Genomic DNA, 11301 nt, shown 5'->3' with positions numbered 1-11301 from the left:
AATATGGAGAAGCCGTTGAGAAAAAGCCGTAGAAGTCTACTCCCCGAGGTAAATACATTATTACGACTCTCTTTGGTTTTTTTTATGCTTAAAGTTGCGAGCATAAACGTAAGTTACGAGTGTGAAGAAGCGCATGTAAAATTGATTGATGACAGGGCGCTGCCTAGCCTCTTCCTGCTCAGACACTGAGAAGATTATAATGGAAAATTTCCCTTATTACAGAGTTAGTAAACATTTTGTTTTAAAATTATGTGAATTTATTTAATAAAACATAGTTTAGTGCATTTTGTATTGTTTTTCATACATTTTTTAAAAGTTTGTTTATAATTTTAAAAAGGTATGTTACGTGGTAAAAATTGTGTTTTAATTTTGTTGTTTTCTTACTATACCGAAAATGAACCGAACGGTGACCTCTAAACCGAGGTACGTACCGAACCGAAATGTTTGTGTACCGTTACACCCCTAATTAACACATACAAAAGTATCAGGAATTGGGTACGGTATCGGTTCAAATGTGAGCGACTCATCCCTAGTCTCAAGTAGCTATTGCAAATAAAAATAATTTTAAATGTAATGCATTGAAAGCGATGAGGTGGCGACTTCCGCCCGAAAGGGACAAGCGGTAGAAAATGGATGGATGGCATTGAAAGCACATTTAGTGTCAGAAAAGGTCTTAAGACAGTTTTAATAAAAACAACAACCTTTATTTCCAGTAGAAAAAAAAAAATGGCAAAAGAAACGCAAATATATTAAACTTGATACAAGCATTACCAACTCAAAAGTCCTCTATAAATATGTTAAAAATAAATTAAAGAAATTAATTTACCAAGGCTATCACCTACAATACTAACACAAGCCTCAAAACACGTCGGTGAAAAAAGGTCCTTTTAAATAGCAGAACAAGATCTAACAATACATTAAAGACACAAATAAAGAGCCTGATAACATTTCTAAAAGGCTTATTTAGCACGGGAAAGGCTACAGTGTGCTAGATGTGGCTCGACTCGGGCAACAACCGCAGCGCTATCGTTACAATACCCCAACAAAAAAAACAACAAAAGAGTTAATACCAAACACGAGAGAACGAGAACATCTTGGAATGTTTCATCAATAATTTCACTACTCAATTCTTTAATTGAAGCGACTTCTGTTGAGCTTTTTTTTTTCTTTCTTCTGATGTCTGTCAAAAACCCTAACCCTACTCTTGATCGGTATATAGGGAAAATAAATACCCTCAAACAAGAAGGAACAACCTGGCAAACTGCTCAGTAACACCCCCCAGGTACTTATTAAGACGTGTTAAAAAACACAACATCGGGTTTTTCAAGGCCGGAGACCTCAACAAAACATTGTCGCGAGGCCTACCTACCGTACTTGGAACAAGTCTAGTCGCTACAAAGCTCAACATCTTTGGCTTTGGAGGAGTGGCACTCGGAGCACTTCTATATACAAACGAGTGAGTAGTACTTGGCACACGTCTGGTCCTGCGCCTAAAGTCCCGACCCGGCACCGTCCTCGGGGACGGAGAGCTGGCTGAACACGGCCAGGCGTTTCCCCTCGCTGCTGGACTCCAGTCCGCTAAGCGAGCTCGCCGAGCTCCCCCCGTCCTGGTCTTGATCCGACAGCGAGGCGTAGGACAGGGACCGCGTGCCGAGGGACCGCGTGAACAACGGCGGGGCGCCGGGGCTCGGAGGCGGAGACGGACAACCCGAGTCCGGGGACGGCAGGAAGGGAGAGAGGGGATCCGCGACGGACGCGGGTTGGTACTGCGGAGCGGCGGAGGCCTGGAGGGTAGTAGGTTCTGTCTCTGAAAAGACCTGAGCGAGGAGGTCGGTGATGTCGGCGCAAGGGGGAGAGGCGGACTGAGCACGTGCGAAACAGGCGGCGGGAGGAGGAGGAGGAAGGGAGTGCTGAGGCGGGGTAGGAAACCCGGAGAAGCTGATGCTCTGTCTCATGAGCGGGATTCTGTTGGCCCGCGACTGGAGGGCGAAACTTGAGGAGGAGGAGCGCGACATGTGATCCATTTCCTCCTCGTTGTTGTGGACGAAGTGGCAGCGGATCCCGTACGGGCAGAAGCCGATGGTGTGGAAGGTGCGGCACGGCTCCGTCTTGTACTTGGGATGCCGGCTGAGATCCCGCAGCTCGTCGGGCCCGTGGGCGAACTGGCACTTGCCGCCGTACTTGCACGTGCCGCTCTCCGTGAAAGAGCGACACAGCTCCGTCTTGTAGCGGGACGACGCGGAGGAGTTGGACGACGACACGCTGGGGGCGGGGCCCACGCCTTCCTGGCCGCCCTTCATCATCAGCATCATCATCACGTCCGAGCTGGACCAGCCCGGACTCTCCGCCGCCGCCGTGCCGGTCTCCACCATGCTGAGCGAGCGCTGAGACAGGAAGTCGTGCTTGCGCCACCGGCCGGGGGCTTGTCGGCCCTCCGGCTGCGGCCCCCACATGCCGGAGGACAGGCAGCAGTCGTCCGGGGGGCCCGCGTCCAGACGGGCGAGGGCCCCCAGGGAGAGCGACGCGTCGCAGCTACGTTGCTGTCCGACGAAGCCCGGCGCCGCCTTTGCGCGGCCGATGGGTGACAGCTGATTGTCCGCGTCCCTCAGATCCAGGCTCAACAGTTGCTGCAAGGAGAAGGAACAAAAACAGCCGAATGAAACAAAAGCGTCATGGAAAGTCTTTACCTGACTTCAAGTTTTAAAAGTGTCTCTGCAGGACTTTCGGCATGAGAAAAACAACATAGCATTAGCCGCTCTGCAAGCGGTGCTTTAAAACAGTGGTGCCCAACCACCGGGCCGCGGCACCGTACCGGTCTGTGGATCGATTGGTACCGGGCCGCACAAGAATTAAAAAAATAAAATAAATAAATAAATAAATAAAATAAATAAATAAAAAATGTTTTATTAAAAATTACATTTTAAAATTTTAAATTAAAATTTTAAATTTTAATTTTAAAAATTAAAATTTAATTTTATTAGAGATAGGGTGAGAAGCTCTGTCATTCGGGGGGAGCTCAAAGTAAAGCCGCTGCTCCTCCACATCGAGAGGAGCCAGATGAGGTGGTTCGGGCATCTGGTCAGGATGCCACCCGAACGCCTCCCTAGGAAGGTGTTTCGGGCACGTCCGACCGGTAGGAGGCCACGGGGAAGACCCAGGACACGCTGGGAAGACTATCTCTCCCGGCTGGCCTGGGGACGCCTCGGGATCCCCCGGGAGGAGCTGGACGAAGTGGCTGGGGAGAGGGAAGTCTGGGCTTCCCTGCTTAAGCTGCTGCCCCCGCGACCCGACCTCGGATAAGCGGAAGAAGATGGATGGATGGATGGATGGATGGATGTTTTATTAAATCAACATAAAAACACAAGATACACTTACAATTAGTGCACCAACCCAAAAAACCTCCCTCCCCCATTTACACAAAAGGGTTGTTTCTTTCTGTTATTAATATTTCTAGTTCCTACATAATATATCAATATAGATTAGGGATGTCCCGATCCAGGTTTTTGCACTTCCGATCCGATACCGATATTGTTTTTGCATTTCCGATCCCATACCGATACCGGCCTATCCGAGCATGTATTAAAGTTTAAAGTTATTTAGCCTACTTAGTTGTCAGAATCATGTTGAAAAGGGTTTTAGTACTCTTGATAACAACTAGCCAGCTGAATTAGGGGAGTTTGAATACCGTATTTTCCGCACCATTAGCCGCACCTAAAGACCACAAATTTACTCAAAAGCTGACAGTGCGGCTTTTAACCCGGTGCGCTTTATATATGGATAAATATTAAGATTCATTTTCATAAAGTTTCGATCTCGCAACTTAGGTAAACAGCCGCCATCTTTTTTCCCGGTAGAACAGGAAGCGCTTCTTCTTCTACGCAAGCAACCGCCAAGGTAAGCACCCGCCCCCATAGAACAGGAAGCGCTTCTTCTTCTACTGTAAGCAACCACCCGCCCCCGGAAGAAGAAGAAGCGCGCGGATTTTCGTTTCATTTCCTTTGTGTGTTTACATCTGTAAAGACCAGACTACAAAATGGCTCCTACTAAGCGACACGCGTATAACGCAGAATTTAAACTTAAGGCAATAAGTCATGCCGAAGAACACGGAAATAGAGCAGCAGCAAGAGAATATAACATAAATGAATCAATGGTGCGTAGGTGGAGGAAGCAAGAAGATGACCTGCGCCAGGTAAAGAAGACAAAACAGAGTTTCCGAGGGAACAAAGCAAGATGGCAACTGTTGGAGGACAAACTCGAACAGTGGGTTGTTGAGCAGAGAGCAGCAAGCAGAAGTGTCAGCACCATCACTATTCGAATGAAGGCAACAAAGCTAGCAAGCGAACTTCACCTGGATGATTTTAAAGGTGGTGCTTCTTGGTGTTTCCGGTTCATGAAAAGACGCAATCTCTCCATCCGCACACGGACCACTATTTCACAGCAACTGCCTAACGACTTTAAAGAAAAGCTGGCTACTTTCCGTGCATATTGTAAAAACAAGATAGCTGAAAAAAAGATCCGGCCAGAGCACATTATCAACATGGACGAGGTTCCACTGACTTTTGATATTCCTGTGAACCGCACTGTTGATACAACGGGAGCACGTACGGTGAATATTCGCACCACAGGGAATGAGAAGTCGTCCTTCACTGTGGTTCTAGCTTGCCATGCTAATGGCCAGAAACTTCCTCCCATGGTGATATTCAAAAGGAAGACCTTGCCAAAAGAGACCTTTCCAGCCGGCGTCATCATAAAAGCTAACTCGAAGGGATGGATGGATGAAGAAAAGATGAGCGAGTGGTTAAGGGAAGTTTACGCGAAGAGGCCGGGTGGCTTTTTTCACACAGCTCCGTCCATGTTGATATACGACTCATGCGCGCCCACATCACAGATGGTGTCAAAAAACAAGTGAAGCACACAAATACAACACTCGCCGTCATTCCGGGTGGATTAACCAAAGAACTCCAACCGCTGGATATTGGTGTCAACAGGGCATTCAAATCACGACTGCGAACGGCGTGGGAACAATGGATGACCGAAGGCGAACACACCTTCACTAAGACAGGCAGACAGCGCCGGACGACATACGCCAACATTTGCCAGTGGATCGTAAATGCCTGGGCAGATATTTCGGTCACAACTGTGGTCCGAGCTTTCCGGAAGGCAGGATTCACAGAACTACTGGACAACAACAGCGACACTGACTCCGATGACTTCGACGAGACGGAACCGGCCATTTTGGATCCCACATTTGCCCAACTTTTCAATTCGGACACCGAAGACGAAGAATTCGAAGGATTTACGAATGAAGAATAACTTCAGAAAGTGAGCGCTATGTTTATTTTGTGTGTTGTGACATTAACGTTCGAGCAACATTATGTTGCTATTGCTCTACACTATTTAGAATTTTACTACGTTTGTGATTGCACATTTGCGTACATTTTGGGACAGAGTTAGAACGCTGGTTTTCAATATATTATTAAAGTTTGACTGACCTATCTGACTGTTTTTTTGACATTCCCTTTAGCGCAGCGTAGGCGCGGCTTATAGTCCGGGGCGGCTTATTGGTGGACAAAGTTATGAAATATGCCATTCATTGAAGGTGCGGCTAATAATCCGGTGCGCCTTATAGTGCGGAAAATACGGTAATACACAATGATTGGTAACAAGAAACTGACCTGTTTATTCAAGGATAAACACAAAATAGACAAAATTATACATGACAAACAGAAATGGCATCATTGAACTAGGGCTGGGCGATATGGCCTTTTTTTAATATTGCGATATTTTAAGGCCATATTACGATACACGATATATATCTCGATATTTTGCCTTAGCCTTGAATGAACACTTGATGCATATAATCACAGCAGTATGATGATTCTATGTGTTTTGATTGATTGAGACTTTTATTAGTAGGTTGCACAGTGAAGTACATATTCCGTACAATTGACCACTAAATGGTAACACCCCAATAAGTTTTTCAACTTGTTTAAGTTAAATTGATTCATGATACAGATATATACTATCAGATATATACTATCATCATAATACAGTCATCACACAAGATAATCACATTGAATTATTTACATTTATAATCCAGGGTGTGGAGGGGGGCGCCGGATGTAAGTGTCAAAAAGACAGCCAAAAGAGTTTGATATGAGAATAAATCTAAAGTTAAAATATAGGGTAGAAATGCACCCATTTGCAGGAAATGTAGTCTTGATTTTCAAAATGTTCTTTCAAGGCTTGCATGTCTACATTAAAACATTCTTCTTCATACTGCATTAATATATGCTACTTTTAAACTTTCATGCAGAGAAGGAAATCACAACTAAAAAAAAAAATCACAAATTTTTTCATACGGTTTACTTTGTAGCCAGTTCAGTTTTAGTTTCGTTCCGCATAGCCTTCCCTAAGCTTCAATGCCTTTACTTAGGGGCACTCACCTTTTGTTTATTTTTGGTTTAAGCATTTGACGCATTTTTACCTGCACTCTGCCTCCCACTGTTACCGACACTCAACAACACATCATTTTCAGACTGCAATTACTGGTTTGCAAGAAATATTTATAACCCAAATAGGTGAAATTAGATAATCTCCCACGGCACACCAGACTGTATCCCACGGCACACACACTGCACTAGACACACCAATAATCTTGTTTATAGATGTACAATAAAACTCCTCTTTGGAAGTTGCCATTTGTTATAACTTTGTGCACATTAATGAACATAGAAAGTATAAATGTCACAAATTGTAGCCAAAGGCTGATTTCCATCTGCATCTCATTGCAAAGAAACAAGCCCACAGGGCTCCTACTAAGTCAGCGTTATAGTGAGTTGTATTTTTCACGCACTTATTTGTGCGACTTTTATCTGGCACAAGTGGAAATCCGGTCCATGAAACTAATGCCTTTATTAAACCGGTCCGTGGTGCAGAAAAGGTTGGTGACCGCTGGTCTACATAACATGTAATAGTGTTTTTTTTTGGTCAAAATGTTGCATAGATCATGTTTTACATGCCTCCACTTTGACAGCGTCTTCTCCACGTCATCTGTGTTGTACCGGTAGTCTATAGCCCGTCTGTAGCTAGTCTATTGACAGATAAGTCAGAACTGTACGCTACTTTGTATTAGAAATGGCAACAGTTGAATGCCCCTCAACAATAGAGACTACGATGGCGAATGCGCACACATTTTTGGAACTTATGCAGATCCTAAATACATATCAGCAGGTATCAACAGGTAAAAAAAAAAAAAAAAGTTGGTTTTGCATAATATTGCGAAACAAAACAGCAGATAATGTCTCCTAATTAGGTGCCAATTTGGGGTACTTATACACCATAATAATAACCATAAGTTGAAGCCCAGTACGTCTGACTACTGTCGCCGTAACGTTCCGACAATCCAAGCAGTGGTCAAAAAGTTGCATAGATTATGTTTTACAGACCATCTTCAAGCCTTATTTACGCGCCTCCACTTTGACAGCGTCTTCTCCCCGTCATCTTTGTTGTACCGGTAGTCTTTAGCCCTTCTATAACTAGTCTGACAGTTAAGTCAAAACTGTACGCTACTTTGTATTAGAAATGGCAACAGCAGAGGATGAATGCCCCTCAACAATAAGAGACTGCAATGGCGGATGCGCACAAATTTTCGGAACTTATGCAGATCCTAAATACATATCAGCAGGTATCAACAGGTAAAAAAAAAAAAAGTTGGTTTTGCATAATATTGCGAAACAAAACGCCAGATAATGTCTCCTAATTAGGTGCCAATTTGGGGTCCTTACACACCATAATAATACCCATAAGTTGAAGCACGGTACGTCTGACTACTGTCGCCGTAATGTTCCGACAATCCATCAAGCAGTGGTCAAAATGTTGCATAGATTATGTTATACAGACCATCTTCAAGCCTTATTTACGCGCCTCCACTTTGACAGCGTCTTCTACCCGTCATCTTTGTTGTACCGGTAGTCTTTAGCCCTTCAATAGCTAGTCTACTGACAGATAAGTCAGAACTGTACGCTACTTTCTATTATAAATGGCAACAGCGGAGGATAAATGCCCCTCAACAATGGAGAAAAAGAAAGAGTTTAATGACTACAATGGCGGATGCGCGCAAATTTTCGGAACTTATGCAGATCCTAAATACATATCAGCAGGTACCAACAGGTAAAAAAAAAAAGAAGTTGGTTTTGCATAATATTGCGAAACAAAACAGCAGATAATGTCTCTTATAGGTGCCAATTTGGGGTACTTATACACCGTAATAATACCCATAAGTTGAAGCACAGTACGTCTGACTACTGTCGCCGTAACGTTCCGACAATCCATCAAGCAGCGGTCAAAATGTTGCATAGATTATGTTTTATAGACCATCTTCAAGCCTTATTTACGCGCCTCCACTTTGACAGCGTCTTCTCCCCGTCATCTTTGTTGTACCGGTAGTCTTTAGCCCTTCTATAGCTAGTCTACTGACAGATAAGTCAGAACTGTATGCTACTTTCTATTAGAAATGGCAACAGCGGAGGATAAATGCCCCTCAACAATAGAGAAAAAGAAAGTTTAATGAGTACAATGGCGGATGCGCGCACATTTTCGGAACTTATGCAGATCCTAAATACATATCAGCAGGTATCAACAGGTAAAAAAAAAAAGTTGGTTTTGCATAATATTGCGAAACAAAACAGCAGATAATGTCTCCTATAGGTGCCAATTTGGGATACTTATACACCATAATAATACCCATAAGTTGAAGCACAGTACGTCTGACTACTGTCGCCGTAACGTTCCGACAATCCATCAAGCAGCGGTCAAAATGTTGCATAGATTATGTTTTACAGACCATCTTCAAGCCGTATTTACGCGCCTCCACTTTGACAGCGTCTTCTCCCCGTCATCTTTGTTGTACCGGTAGTCTTTAGCCCTTCTATAGCTAGTCTACTGACAGATAAGTCAGAACTGTACGCTACTTTCTATTAGAAATGGCAACAGCGGAGGATAAATGCCCCTCAACAATGGAGAAAAAGAAAGTTTAATGACTACAATGGCGGATGCGCGCAAATTTTCGGAACTTATGCAGATCCTAAATACATATCAGCAGGTATCAACAGGTAAAAAAAAAAAAAAAAGTTGGTTTTGCATAATATTGCGAAACAAAACAGCAGATAATGTCTCCTATAGGTGCCAATTTGGGGTACTTATACACCATAATAATACCCATAAGTTGAAGCACAGTACGTCTGACTACTGTCGCCGTAACGTTCCGACAATACATCAAGCAGTGGTCAAAATGTTGCATAGATTATGTTTTACAGACCGTCTTCAAGCCTCCACTTTGACAGCGTCTTCTCCCCGTCATCTTTGTTGTACCGGTAGTATTTAGCCCTTCTATAGCTAGTCTACTGACAATAAGTCAGAACTGTACGCTACTTTCTCTTAGAAATGGCAACAGCGGAGGATAAATGCCCCTCAACAATAGAGACTACAATGGTGGATGCGCACAAATTTTCGGAACTTATGCAGATCCTAAATACATATCAGCAGGTATCAACAGGTAAAAAAAAAAAAAAAGTTGGTTTTGCATAATATTGCGAAACAAAACAGCAGATAATGTCTCCTATAGGTGCCAATTTGGGGTACTTATACACCATAATAATACCCATAAGTTGAAGCACAGTACGTCTGACTACTGTCGCCGTAACGTTCCGACAATCCATCAAGCAGCGGTCAAAATGTTGCATAGATTACGTTTTACAGACCATCTTCAAGCCTTATTTACGCGCCTCCACTTTGACAGCGTCTTCTACCCGTCATCTTTGTTGTACCGGTAGTCTTTAGCCCTTCTATAGCTAGTCTACTGACAGATAAGTCAGAACTGTATGCTACTTTCTATTAGAAATGGCAACAGCGGAGGATAAATGCCCCTCAACAATGGAGAAAAAGAAAGTTTAATGAAAACAATGGCGGATGCGCGCAAATTTTCGGAACTTATGCAGATCCTAAATACATATCAGCAGGTATCAACAGGTAAAAAAAAAAAAAAAGTTGGTTTTGCATAATATTGCGAAACAAAACAGCAGATAATGTCTCCTATAGGTGCCAATTTGGGGTACTTATACACCATAATAATACCCATAAGTTGAAGCACAGTACGTCTGACTACTGTCGCCGTAACGTTCCGACAATCCATCAAGCAGCGGTCAAAATGTTGCATAGATTATGTTTTACAGACCATCTTCAAGCCTTATTTACGCGCCTCCACTTTGACAGCGTCTTCTCCCCGTCATCTTTGTTGTACCGGTAGTCTTTAGCCCTTCTATAGCTAGTCTACTGACAGATAAGTCAGAACTGTACGCTACTTTCTATTAGAAATGGCAACAACAGAGGATAAATGCCCCTCAACAATAGAGAAAAAGGAGCTTAATGACTACAATGCCATCAGAGGGCCGCTTGTAAAAGTGAATAATGTATGAATTTGCCTCTGGATTTCATTAGTTTCATTCATTGGTCATGTATGATGTCTTTTTGTTATTTTTTTTTGTGATGTGTAATGTCTATTGTTTAAATGTACGGCAGTGACAATGAATTTCCCCAAGGGGACCAATAAATCGAAATCAAATCAAAATTATTAGTGATATAAATTGTTTTAAGTAGACTGTCGATTTTACAGTAAAAACTTTACATTTACGAAATTTTACTGTAAAAGTGTTTTTTTAATTTTTTACAACATTTCACGGTAAATTGAAAAACAGTACCACTGTTTTTTTGAGGGGGGGTTACGGAAAAAGCTGACAGCTTTGTTAAACTTACATTGTTTTTTACAACATTATAATGTTAATGGAAAAACAGTACAAGTTGTTTTTTAAATGCTGGCAACTTAGCTGCCAGTTTTTATACCGTAAAAACAAATGTACTCGCTTTCAATTTACAGTAATACACCGTTAAAAACAACAACCGTAGATTTTACAGTCAAAAACTGGCAGTATCAGTCAACAGAATTTTTACGCAAAAAAACAGTTGTAGTTTTTTTCAATTTACTATTATTTAATATATGCTGTAAAGAATAACGTAAAATGTATTATAATTTTTATAAATTTCATGGGTAGTTTTATATTTTTATTTAGACAAAAACATGTTTGGAAAGTATGATAATATACTGTAATATTTGTTGCAAAATTGCATACTATTACATTTTAAAAAAAGGTATGCAATTTCAAGCAGTACATATATTATTTTCTGTCAAAATGAAAAAAATCAATTACATTTAGTGAGAAAATATGAAGTACTTTATTGACACTA

The 11301-nt window shown here is 42.3% G+C and overlaps 1 protein-coding gene across 1 annotated transcript in view; it reads right to left on the bottom strand.

Annotated features, from left to right (window-relative positions):
- Positions 1 to 682: 682 nt before the first annotated feature.
- Positions 683 to 11301, bottom strand: part of LOC133572815 (mRNA decay activator protein ZFP36L2-A) — a 15382-nt gene continuing 4763 nt past the window's right edge. The window contains exon 2 of the mRNA XM_061925843.1: positions 683 to 2627. Coding sequence (XP_061781827.1) covers positions 1491 to 2627 — 1137 coding nt within the window. The 3' untranslated portion in view covers positions 683 to 1490. The remainder of the gene's footprint in view (positions 2628 to 11301) is intronic.

Source organism: Nerophis lumbriciformis, linkage group LG30 (genome assembly GCF_033978685.3).
Source record: "Nerophis lumbriciformis linkage group LG30, RoL_Nlum_v2.1, whole genome shotgun sequence".
In the NCBI taxonomy this organism is placed as follows: Eukaryota; Metazoa; Chordata; class Actinopteri; order Syngnathiformes; family Syngnathidae; genus Nerophis; species Nerophis lumbriciformis.
The sequence above is the reverse complement of the archived record's forward strand: the minus strand, read 5'-3'. Positions and strand labels throughout refer to the sequence as shown.